Here is a 12805-nt window from a genome sequence, read left to right as displayed (position 1 = left end):
CCTGGATCCCGCTTAGACACGCGTTAGAGGTGAGAAATTGTGGCTATGACTAGGGGAAGGCTGAGCTAAGCTAGTGGATAAAGGTGAGGTTCATGCTATGTCACCTGAAAACGGTTGGGACACAAAGATGAAGATGGGAAGAGACTGCAACACGGTGTCTGAGGTTCCTAGCAGGGCTGGGCAAAGAGAAGGCGAGCAAACACACACTTGGTGTTTAACACGCTATGGAGGTGCAGCCCAGCGCTCGGACAGTGGACCCCCGGAGCTGAGCGTGGTGCTGATGGGCAGTGAAGAGCGGTCAGTTGCTCTTCAGTTCACTGGAGAGAGAACCTGACAGAAGTGTCTCTGGATAATGGGGTCTCTTCAGATCTCCTCTTCTGATCATTAAAAAAAATGAACCCACCAACTCTCCACACTCCTGCTTCTCCCTCTCCAACTCTCCAGCCAACTCTCCAGCCTCGCTGGGCCACAGGGCTCCCGCGAGGTGAACTCAACTCGTCGGTCTCTCTGCCAGTCAACTCTCCGGTGGGGGCCCCAAGTTTCTCCCACACAACACCCCATGCACCCCATGGTCAGCCATCTCAACACCTAATTACCTGGCAGAATAAAAACGCTTAAAGCTTATGATTATGGTTAACCAACCAGGTTTATGTATCAATAAAATTACAATTTACAAGATGCCAATACAATAATTTCAGAGCCAATTGATAATGATAGAAGCTTTATCCCAACTACTCTAACCTTATGAAATCATCACATCCGCCTCCATTCATTCTCCTTCCTCTCTCCTCGTCTCTGCCACTCTTAGCTCCGCCTCCCTCTTCCCTGTCCAATCACAGGACTCCTCTGCACTAATGTAATTGGACAGGGAAATCCTGCAACAAGGGAACCTGACTGATGCTCGACAACTCATCCCAGGCTGAGTACGAGAAATTCAGGACAGATTGCTCTGAAGCAAGCTTTGCCACACCATCATCTCTCTTTTTGAAGTCTTCTTGTTTTAATCACACACGGCCCCAGCCTATGTGAGTCTTCTTGTCAGCTGCTTTGGTCTTTTTTTTTTTTTTTCTTCAATCTTCACATGATCTTGCTAAATAACAGAATTTATATTGAAGGTGAAGCTTTCCAGAAGTCAAATCAATAATAATGACTTTACACATTTTTCTAAAAATTTATGTGTGGTGTGACTGCAGTGTCCTAGAAGACAACAAGAGAGCGTTGGATCCCTGCAGCTGGAGTTGGACCCCTGCAGCTGGAGTTGGATCCCTGCAGCTGGAGTTGGATCCCTGCAGCTGGAGTTGGATCCCTGCAGCTGGAGTTGGACCCCTGCAGCTGGAGTTGGATCCCTGCAGCTGGAGTTGGATCCCTGCAGCTGGAGTTGGATCCCTGCAGCTGGAGTTGGATCCCTGCAGCTGGAGGTGATTATGGGCCAAATTCCAGTCCTCAGCAAGAGCAGCAAGTGCTTTTAAAACCAACCTACCTCTCCAGTATAATACTACGCCTAACACTGCTGCTTACAAGCAATACCTAGTGAACACAGGAGCCGGTGGTGGTAACTGGATCAATCAGCTTTGAAAGTGATACACTTCTGACTACCCATTGCTGTCATCTACCCATGACAGCACAACCATAGTTAGTCACAAATCAGAATGACCCCAAAGACCCACTACAGAATCTGCAATAATTCAGTGGAGAAAAGTAGAGTATACCTACAGACTGTATCCCTAGTTAGATCAGGTTAGATGAGTTGTCCCCACCCCCCATACCTCCACCCCTTATCCTCCCAATGCCTCCACTCGTGAGAGGCAGCCAGATGCAGCATACCATCACTGTCACTATAGGCCTGTAAGGAAATACTAAGTTCCCCGGGTGGATTCCACCAGAAGAAGTAGAGGAAAAGGGGAAACCTAAATTGGCTAAATTAACAGTTATGTCATGAGTGTCCACTAGGTGAAGGTGTTCCCCAAAATTTTGTGCCGTTTGTTGAGGTAAGAACTCCCTATGCAGCCTTTGCTGGCTTGGAACTCACTATGTAGACGAGGCTAGCCTCAAACTCATAGAGATCTGCCTGTCTCTCTGCCTCTGTGGGCCACTGTGACTGCATCCCCTTTATCTTGATATGCCTCTCCCTACACCTTGGGTCTCTCTAAAGTGGATTTCCTCTGATCCTTTGTGTATGTGTATGTGTGTGTGTTTCTTATGGATTTGAATACACTTTATTGAGATTTTCATACATGTACATATTACATTTTAATTAACCCTCCCCCAATTCCCTCCCCTCCAGTTCCTCTTCTGTTCCCATCCCCTGTCCCTTCCTCCATATGGTCCATCTTTAAACCCACTGAGTTCTCTTAGTGATGCCTGTACACGTGGATGTAGGGCTACCTCCTCTCAGAGGCCATATCCCTGAAGGAAACTCACTCTCCCTCAGAGGCCATATCCCTGAAGGAAACTCACTCTCCCTCAGAGGCCATATCCCTGAAGGAAACTCACTCTCCCTCAGAGGCCATATCCCTGAAGGAAACTCACTCTCCCTCAGAGGCCATATCCCTGAAGGAAACTCACTCTCCCTCAGAGGCCATATCCCTGAAGGAAACTCACTCTCCCTCAGAGGCCATATCCCTGAAGGAAACTCACTCTCCCTCAGAGGCCATATCCCTGAAGGAAACTCACTCTCCCTCCCAAGAAGCCTTCAATTGCCTGTCGACTCCTCAGCTATGGGTGTTACATGATGATCCCCCTCTCCCGTCCAGGCAGGGATTTTGGCAGGCTTGATACTGTGTGACATTCAAGCCCAGAAAGATGGCTCAGGGGGTAAGAGCACTTGCTGTGCAAGCCTGGGGACCTGAGTTCAAATACCCAGCACCTACTTGGGATTAAATATGGCCACCCATGCCTGTAATCCCAGTGGCTGGGGATGAGGTGGACCTTCAGATGGAAGGAAGGAAAGAAGGAAGGAAGAAAGGAAGGAAGGAAGGAAGGAAGGAAGGAAGGAAGGAAGGAAGGAAGGAGGCAGTCCTCTTCCCTCTCCAGCACCACTAGAAACCAGTTGCTCTCAGATCCTCACAACCTTTTATTATCCAACACCCCCACCACTACCACTACCACCACCACCACCCCATTCCTGCTTTCATGGTGGGGCAGTGGCTGCGTGACTCCATCCTGCTGTGGTGTTTTCCCTCTGACTCTTGAGGTGTCTGTCATTGGTCCACTTCAAAGGCCCCCATGCTGTTTATCACAGAAGAGAATAAGGTACAGGGGAAGCTCCATGAGAGTGGAGCCTACAGTGGAGAGTCTGAAAGGAAGCAGGATGGAGAAAAAGAGATGAGCAGACAGTGGATCTAGAGGGAAAAAAAAGAAAAGGAAAATGGCTTACACAATCGACTGTCTTCTGGCAATCTGAGTTGTGCCAACTGTTCCACACTGGAGCGACAGCTGGGATGTACCTTCTGTAAGTGTGTATTCACTATGATCACTCATTGTGGGCTCAGTGAAACCCCCCACATTTGATAATGATTCTGTTCTGCGAGTGCTGTGGCAAGAGAGTGTTCTAGATTGCTTTCTACTGCTGTAATAAACACCATCCCCCAAAGCAACTTGGAGAGGAAAGTCTTCATTTCATCTTAGGGTTACACTATGGAGGAAAGCCAGGGCAGGAACTCAAGGTAGGAACCAGGAGACCGGAAATGTAGTATCATGGAGGCGCACTGCTTACAGGCTGGCTCCTCAGGCTTATGTTTATCCTCCTTTCTTACACCTCCCAGAACCACTTGGCTGGGGATGGTACTGCCCACAGTGGGCTGGGCCCCACATCAAACATCAATCAAAAAAATGCTCCACAAATTTCTCTACAAGCCAGTCTGATGGAGGCATTTTTCTCTGTTGAGGTTCTCTCTTCCCAGGTGACCCTGGTTTGTGTTAAGTTGACAAGATTGTTTGTTTGTTTGTTTGTTTGTTTTTTAATTGTATGTATGTGAGTACACTGTGGCTGTCTTCAGACATGCCAGAAGAGGGCATCTGATCCCAGTACAGATGGTTGTGAGCCACCATGTGGTTGCTGGGAATTGAACTCAGGATCTCTGAAAAAGCAGTCAGTGCTCCTAACCTCTAAGCCATCTCTCCAGTCCAAGGCAAGATCTTTACAGAAATGATCAAATTAAAATGAGACCACTTTAGCAGGTCCTGATCCTTGCTATTCTTATTAAAAGGGAGATTTTGATGCTACTACATTTCCAAGGATGACGTCTTAGTTACTTTTCTATTACTGTGAAGACCCCATGACCAAGGAAATTTCTAAAAGAAAGAGTTTATTGGGGGCTCACAGTTCCAGAGGATAACTCCATAACCGTCATGGCGGGGAGCGTAGCAGCAGGCAGGCAGGCATGGTGTTGGAGCAGTAGCCGAGAGCTCATATCTTGAAACAACAACCATGAAGCAGAGAGCTAATAATGAATGTCTTTCAAACCCCACTACACCTCCTAATCCCTCCCAAATAGTCCCTCCAACTGGGATCCAGGTATTCAAACATGTGAGCCTATGAGAGCTATTCTCATTTAAATTCCACAGAAGGCAAAGTGACAAATAAAATGCAAAGTAACCTTTTAACTTGACCCTTCTGGTGGCCTGTCTGGAATTCTGGGATCTTCTTCCCTACTCTAGGGATTGGGACTGTTTTATCCCCTGGTCTGTTTCCTGCCATGATGGTTGATAGTGATTGTCAACTTAAATCACCCTGAAGACAAATCTCCGGGCTTATCTGTGAAAGTTTCTATGTTGGGTCTGTGAGATGGGACAGTGGACACGATCGGCAGCAGTTCATGAGCTGGGGTCTGGGAGTGAACAGAGGGGAGAGATCAAGCTGAGCATCCATGCTCCTGCCTCTGCTTCCTGACTGTAAGTGTGACACAACCAGCTGCCTCAAGATAGGTCGATCTCTCAGTTCCAGGCCAGCTTTATCCACACAGGGAGCTACAGCTAGCCAGAGGCACATAGTGAGAACCTTTAAAAAAAAAAAAAAAAGATTAAAAAAAATAAAAATAAATCTTCATTAGCAATGGACAGTTGCAAATTAAGAGTGTAAATTGTTAATACTGTAAAAGGCTGCTCCCTGGGGTGTGTGGCTGAGGGTGTGAGTAGGGACAAGAAAGAGATCAGTCTCATGAAATGTTCCGAGTCCAGAAAGAAGAAAGAAGGAGTTCTCAGTCAACCACTGGTTTTTATATCTCCTCTGTTGGGTAAAGGAGTCACCAAAGGTTGTGGGTGTGTTTAAATGTGAAGGATCATGAGAGTGGCGGTCCCCAAAGGATCAAAGCAAGGCTTTCATTAGAAAAAGACTCGTCAGAACAGATAAGATAGGCCTGAGCAGAGGGCTCCCATTGACACAGGAGGTATCAAATTTAAGATTATCCGTGATGGTCACGTTCTTCAGGTTGCAGGCAGTCTTGGTCGCACAGCCCATGGCTTGTAGCTTGATGATGTCTTGGTTCTCTTCCGTTCCTGTTAGTGAAAAGACCCAAGAATCACTCTTTCGCTCTCGTTTCATCTCTCCTCCTCACCCACATCCTTAGAAAGTAAACTTCCAGAATGGTCCAGAATCCACCACTCCCACCTCTGTGTGAGGTCATGAGCACTGCTCCATCCATGTAGAAGCTGGGCCTTCTTGTCCTCTGGCCCTACTGACTCTTCTGTATAGAAGGAACCTTAAAATGACCCTTGTGTCTCAGACACAAGACTAACAGTGAGGCCTCTGGGTACCCATTCAGCAGGACAGGTGAGTTTGATGCAGGTGAGGATGAAGGCTAGATGCAGGGTCTCAACTGTTGGCTAAAACCCTTCAGGTGTAACTTGCCTTCCCCACTCTACCCTTTCTCTCCTTCCCCACCTGGAGGGAAATATTGTGGATCTCTCACAAACTGACATCCTTCTGGGGGCTTTGAGTTCCCTCTGAGAATAACTATAGAATGCACAGGACATCTCTTTCCCAAGGTAAGCTGAGGTAGAAGCCTGCCCCACTGTAGATGGTTTGAATCATCTTTTGAATTCTGTGATGCCCTATTTTCCTCATTCACATCAACTCATCTGGACAAAGGGCCCTTCCCTTGCTTGCCCCAGGACTTCTTGTCTGTCAGAACTCTTTCTTAATAAAAGTGTGGCTTGCCTCAAGTCCCAACAAACTCCCAGTCCACCACTTAATCAGCTCCCAAAAAGCCACTGAGTCTATGGTTCCATGCAGTTTTCCATATATTGTTCAGGAAAAAGTTGTCAGCCCCTCCCTCTGACTGTGCATTCCAAAAAGAAAACTCCTACAGCTCTTTCCCAAGTTCCTGTCTCAAGGGCAGATGGGCCCTGTCAGGAGCCACCTAGGAAAGGCTAAGGCTAGCAGATGACTTTTATGAACTTGGCTCACCATTTTGTTTTGCTTTGTTTTGGTTTGGTTTTTGTTTGTTTTGTTTTGTATGGTCTGTGATAGGTGAGCTCTGAGAGACAAGGACCAAGAAACTTCATCCCTAAATTGCTTCTTCCTGTTGCTATGCCTCTCCTATCACTACTACATAGTCTAACAATCCCTGGGCATCCACCTACCCTATTGGGCAAATTTCCTGCAGATCAACATGAAGATGAACTTTTATGAATTAATGCTGATTAGATAAATGAATGATTTTATAGAATTCCTGGTTTGATTCAAATGATTTTTTTTAAAAGAATGTTTTAAGAAATGTTTTTAGTTGTTTTACTAGAAAGCTGTAATAAGGTTAGAATCAAGAATAGAATGTGCCCACTCCTCAGAATAGTAAGTAAAGACTGTGTAATAAGAAATACAATGAGCTTTCATAATTCCACTAAAAAGAGATATAGAGCTTGGGACAAATTTGTGTTCAAGGAAAAACATTCAGGTCCAAGGATGAAGCCACTGTGTGCACTGTGATACGGCTAGGCCATGTAAAAAATGGTGCTTTGCCGCTGACAATGAGCTTACAGCATGAAACACTGCTTTCAGCTTGTTATTGATACCTTTCGATAACTCTTCTCTTTTGAAACGTTTTATCTAAGAGGTAATTCTTCCTTACATAGAGAACTTTTTGTCTAAGAACTATAAAAAGCTGAAAGCAATAAAGAAGGTGGTGTAGCCGTTTCTGTGTTGTCTAAGGGACTTCTTTCCTTTGCTTCCTTTTCTCTCAAGTTCAGAAAGAGCTAATGAGCTCCCAGCCTCTTATCCGGCCAGTCAGGGGCTCCTGTCTGACTCAGAGGAGCACAAGCAATAAATCCTTACCTAATTTCCCGCTCCTGAACAGCATATGTTCGTCACAAGAAACCAGAGCTTAATTAAGCACAAATAAGAAGAGAGTTACAGAGTAAAACATTAGCCCTTATTTAAGCACAGAGTTAAATTTCCAGCACTTATTTAAGCACAGAACAGTAAGAAAGCGTTAAGTTTTCAATGTTTAATAAATCACAGAGAGTTATAAAATAAAGATACAGTGCTTACTAAGGCACAGAGAGCTAAAGAGCAAAGAAGCCAGCGGTTTTCAGCCACAGAAAAAGCAAGAGAGTGTTAAGTTTCCAGAAGCTCTCAGCTTCTAGCCCCCAACACAGTTAGAGAGAGTTACAAGGCTGGAGGTCATCATAAGCCTTCTGTCCTTCGTCCAATGCTGTGTTCTGCCTCAGCTCTGAACCCCAAGAGGCCAGGGAAAGCCCCTGGCAGGACCCTTTATAACAAATATATAATTTTCTCTTAATAAAAAACATTGCTTTTCTAAATTTAGAGCAACAACAGGTAAAACTTGAGCGCTTGTGCATAGGCTTTGGTTGCCACATTGGCAGCAGTGGTAAAGACATCTGGTCCTGAAGTGCCATCACCCTATACTTCCAGGACATCACAGCAACACAGGTGCGCAAATCTAACTCTTCTGTCGGGAGCAGTTACATTCCTTCACCCCCATCTCTTCCCTTCCACCCTTAACGCTTGCCTCCCAACAAATGACTCCTTCCAAACCTTAGAAGCACGTGGCCCCATATGAGCACTTTCTCTGTGTGAAGACAGGTTTCAAAGATGCCCCACACAGTCTCTTGGCAGCTCCCATCCGTGTCCAATCAGGGTTGCTCTAAACTACCAACAGTCTACAAGAGGAAATGATGTGTCACTTCTGAGATAGAGCTCCCCGTCTCTCTCTCTCTCTCTCTCTCTCTCTCTCTCTCTCTCTCTCTCTCTCTCTCTCTCTCTCTCTCTCTCTCTCTCTGTCTGTCTCTACTTTACATCTGCTCTGAGGAAAGCCATCAGTTAACCATGAGAACATTGCGGTAGACTAGAAAAAGATCATAAGTAAAAGAATTGAAACTCACCAGAAACCACAAGTGACCTGGGAAACAGAAACTGACAAATGAACACAGCAACCTCTAAACACCCTGGGCCAGGCCCATTGCACCTGGCCATTCTCCAGTTATAGACCCACACATACTGAGATGTAACAAATGGTCCACTGTTTTCAGTTGCTACATTTGGCACAATTCAATACATAGTAATGAGTGACCTGCTGTGCCTTTAACAAAACATTCGAGGGAATAATCATACCTCTGGCAGTAGCCTTAATGCACATTGTCTCCTCCCCCGTGCACTTTAGTAAAACAGGTCTACATGTGCCACATTCACTGAAGCAGGCAGGACATTCAACGCCATTGGGTTCTGAAGATAATGCAGGCACTGAATGGAGAGAGAAAAGTTTTCATCTTGGGAAATAGAAAGAAGAAACAGCTGAGAACATGTCTATCCTCTGCTCATCTAATACAGGTTGTTTTCCACAATTCTACCAAAAAGCATTGCAGTGAGGATGAGCTGGGAGGAGGCTCAGGAGAAGGCCCTGGGGTGTGAGTGCCAGGTAGAACCTCATGGGAGTTCAGAGCCGTCCTCACTTTCATCAGTTACTCTGTTCTCTATCTTGGAGGGAAAGTCCTAGATAATGGGAGAGGAGAGAATCTGTTTTCTTTCTTTCTTTCTCTCCTTCTTTTTTTCTTTCTTTCTTTTTTTCAAAGCAACTAACAGAATTTTATTATTCCCATAATAGACAATGCGAAGACAAAGGAGACAAGGACAACACTCTGACTCTACCACAAATGAATGTTACAAGTCTCTAGTGGTTCCACATATGAAAATGTATATAAAGAAAAAAATAACCCAGAGAAATATAAATATTCAGATATTTTCAGCATGATACAATGTACTTAAAAAACCAACAGAGCAGTATTTTTGTAATGGTAAGTGTAACTCTGATGGTAATTTAAAATGCCAAAGCACACCTTTTTCCTATCCTCCTCCATAGTCTGGACTGAGGGTTAAGAATTACGAAAACATTGTATGATAGAAACACGTTTAGTGCTCAGAGACAAAAAACTCTCCTTATTTTAATCCATCAAGATGCACATATTGAATTTAGGAATGCCAGTCACTGTTATATGCCGATAAATAAAGCAGGCCAACAATACTTTTATAATCAAACCCAAGTAACTTAGAAGTTGAGGACAAGCTTTCAAAACACAGCAAGACTACTTCTCAACAAAACAAACTGTAAACCTGGGGTATTAAGTAGGTGAGAAAAGGCTGATGGCCAGAGGGGCAGAGCAAAGCAGTTAAGCCATGAGATGCACATTAGAGAAAATCCCCAAGACCAATTCCTGCCATCTAACCCCCACTCAGTCTACCTCACAGGAGAAGGGCCTGTGTGTAACTCAAACCATTTCCAAGGAGCGGAGTGCTGTATACAAAGGAAAGACAAGCATCAGTGCTGTGCCCCAGCACAGTGAGATGAGCCCTCGGAAAAGCAAAGGAGACACGGGGCAGATAGTAGATGTTCAGAGACAGCTATACTCACCCTTAATGGGCTCTTTGCTACAGTGTTCAGTGTAGCAGCAGCGATGGTCATAGCTCAATGCCAAATGCCTCTCCACTGTTACCGAGAATTCTAGTCCAGTACAACTGTCTTCAGAACAGCCTTTCTGCACATATGTTTGATGTGCTGTGAAGCAAACCCCACCACCATCACCAAGAAGTGTTCTCTTCTGAGACACAGAGGATGAAGCAAGCATCCAGTGGTAATGAGTCTGTCCCTTCATTCTCTCTGTCTTTAAGTATCTTTACTCCAAGAGTCTCTCTGTGATTGTTTAAGAGAACAAATCAACAGAGGGACAGTTTGGTGCAATGGGGATGGGGCCCAGTGGTAGGTTGTTCACTTAGCATGCATGGTGCCAGGAATTTGATCCCTAGCATGGAAAAAAAGTGTAGTCTCACTCCTCGTTCTCCAGTAGCCCTGTGAGGTTGATTTAAGAAACAGAACCAGGGTCTCTCAGCTCTAACCCTAGTGACTACATCCAGTATCATCATCCCACTATCTCCCAGAAGCCCACATTCCCAGCTCCATCCTTGAAGGAACCAAAGGTAAACTAGAAGACTAAAAGACTGAGAACTGACTTACCTCCCAATTCCAGCCATAGGGAGAAACAACCTTTAGAGGATTCACACGTGCTTGAATTAGGATAGCATTCTTTATTAAAGGGTGGTTCTTCTTGTATACAAGCATAACTCTCTGCAAAGTGAAAATAAACATGTTCAGAAAGCCATCCCAGATCTCTGCAGCTACCAACAACCTTTCCCAGGGGTCAAGGAGCCATGAATGTCAAAGGGACTCCTGGAGGCTTGAGTGATGCATGAAGTTCCCCTAAGGCATCTTATTGCCCAACTCCCACTTTTCCCACCCTTGAAACAAAAATTGCCTTGTTCCTCTTACCCACAGAGCTGACAGATAAGTGAGAGATGATGCAGACGGCAAGGAGGCTCTTCAGGACCAAGAACCAGGACATGGTGACCTCCATGAACACTGCACAAGGGACAAGAAAAGACAATGTAATCAGGGCTAAGGGGCTCAGCTTTTGCAACCCAGCAACCCAAGTGTCAGGCAATATTGTCTGTTAGTGTTTCATTTGTTCATTCATTCATTCATTCATTCACTCATTTACCATTCATTCTACAAGCTAAATTTTATCAAACACTGGCTTTATGCCAGATGTGGCCATTTAGAAAGATGCAAAACTGGAAAAGACGCTACATCCATCACCAAGGTAGCAAGGCAAGTACCATCCTTCCCTGGGAAGAAATTTTGCTCAGGAAGCATTCTTCTTGCATGGCTCTGGAAGGTATTAGATCTCCTTCCACTACTGAAGAGGCTGAGTTGGTCAAGAAATTACTCGTCTGGTGAGCAGGTAGAGGCTCTCTATGTGCTAGAAAGTTCTGGGTCACTGTGCTCATCAGCCCTTTAGCTAAGGACACACATTCACCACTTCCAGAGCCACCATTTCATAAAGAGCTGGCCCCCACCACCATTTGTCACAACCACACACTAGAAATGTTCACCAAGAATTATGCCTGATTTCCTGAGAAGGAGAGAAAAATCTAGTGTTCTCAGCTAGAGACAGAAGGAAAGGACCATGTAGAATGAGTGTCAAGGACAGGCTCTCTCTGTCCTCGCTGCTGCTGACTTCTATACCTAGTGGCCATTCTCTTGAAGGTTAAAATATTGTAAATTAAGAGAATCTTTGCATGCAGCCGAGTGTACTAAAGTGCAACTGAACTCTCAGAGAAAGAGACCATGAGGACAGTTCTTCCTGTGTCTCTGGTTAGCAAAGGAAGGAAGGGAGGGCATATCAAGGCCTCAGAGCCTCTTGTGAGCTATGCAGGAGTCTTCTGTGTTCAAAAGTTATGAAACGGAGCTTGGCCATTGTGTGTGTGGCTAGCATTTTCTCAGGAGAAACCCCAGCATCACTTCAGTAAAGTCCCATCCCTTCCTTTATCCTGGACACATACCCATTTCTGCAGGTGAGGGACTGTGTTTCTCTACTCTTTCTTCCTCTTTCTGCCTATTTTTATGCCAAACTCTTGTTAGGACAGATGCACTACATTTTTTTGCCATGGGGAGAAACGATCAGCTAGGGGAACTCACGCATCCTCCACCTTCCTGCCATCATCCAGACTTTGATCACATCCTCTCCAAGTCCAGGCTTGTGTGTTGTGTGTGAAGACAGAGAGGACCTTCCTGGGAAGCCGATGTGCTGAGTGTGGAAGAAGGTGGGGGCTGCAGGAAAAGCATGTCAGGGACTTCCAGATGCCTCAGAAGTCGGTGTGTAGAGGTATAGGAGGAGGGAAACTGGGAAAGGGTCCTGTTGCCCACACCAAGGTGACAAGAACTTCAACAGACACAGAAGCATGTTCTTGGAGGTTTGCCACACCCTGGGCGTGGCAGGTGAAGATGACCACAATGCCTGATCAGGAATCCATGGTCCATTACAAGGAGTACCAGATAGGGAGCAACCTACTTTCAAGGCCTCTAAGATGATGATGATCAGGGTTAGCTGGGCTAATCCTGGTGGTCTTTCTAGGATTATATCACCCCTGGGACCCCCTTGAATCTTGCCAGCCTAGAAAAGAATCTCAGCTCCCTGCCTTGTAGAAAATTGTGAGTTTCCTGATAACCCAGCTCCAAGCCACTTACCTTGGCATCTTCTGCAGGACACTTAGTCAATGCCCAAGGCTGTCCATTTCATTCCTCTCTTACCTGCTCAGATTATGAAGGCTTCTAGCTCTGGATCATATCTCCCTGACCAGCTGAGGAAGCTGAGATAGGGAAGGTTTCTGCAAAGAAGATGTGAAGCTAAGAGGTCAGACTTACAGCAGAGGCCCTAGGATGAGACTTCGATTAACCTCAGCTGGGCTGTCACCTACTGCCAGTGGTCTCAAGTCTACACAGCAGGCCAGTCAGGGATA

The 12805-nt window shown here is 45.5% G+C and overlaps 1 protein-coding gene across 1 annotated transcript; it reads right to left on the bottom strand.

Moving 5' to 3' along the window:
- Nucleotides 1-3741: 3741 nt before the first annotated feature.
- Nucleotides 3742-12805, bottom strand: Gm12253 (predicted gene 12253). Its single transcript, NM_001045542.1, has 7 exons — nt 12711-12805; nt 10776-10865; nt 10464-10574; nt 9864-10007; nt 8570-8698; nt 5358-5478; nt 3742-4407 (listed from the first exon to the last, which is right to left on the bottom strand). Exons 2-7 carry the CDS (start codon nt 10858-10860, stop codon nt 4308-4310), a joined length of 690 nt encoding a protein of 229 aa, NP_001039007.1. The 5' UTR covers nt 10861-10865; nt 12711-12805; the 3' UTR covers nt 3742-4307.

The sequence above is a fragment of the Mus musculus genome, chromosome 11, assembly GCF_000001635.26.
Source record: "Mus musculus strain C57BL/6J chromosome 11, GRCm38.p6 C57BL/6J".
Classification (NCBI taxonomy): domain Eukaryota; kingdom Metazoa; phylum Chordata; class Mammalia; order Rodentia; family Muridae; genus Mus; species Mus musculus.
This window is presented reverse-complemented; position numbering and strand designations above follow the sequence as displayed.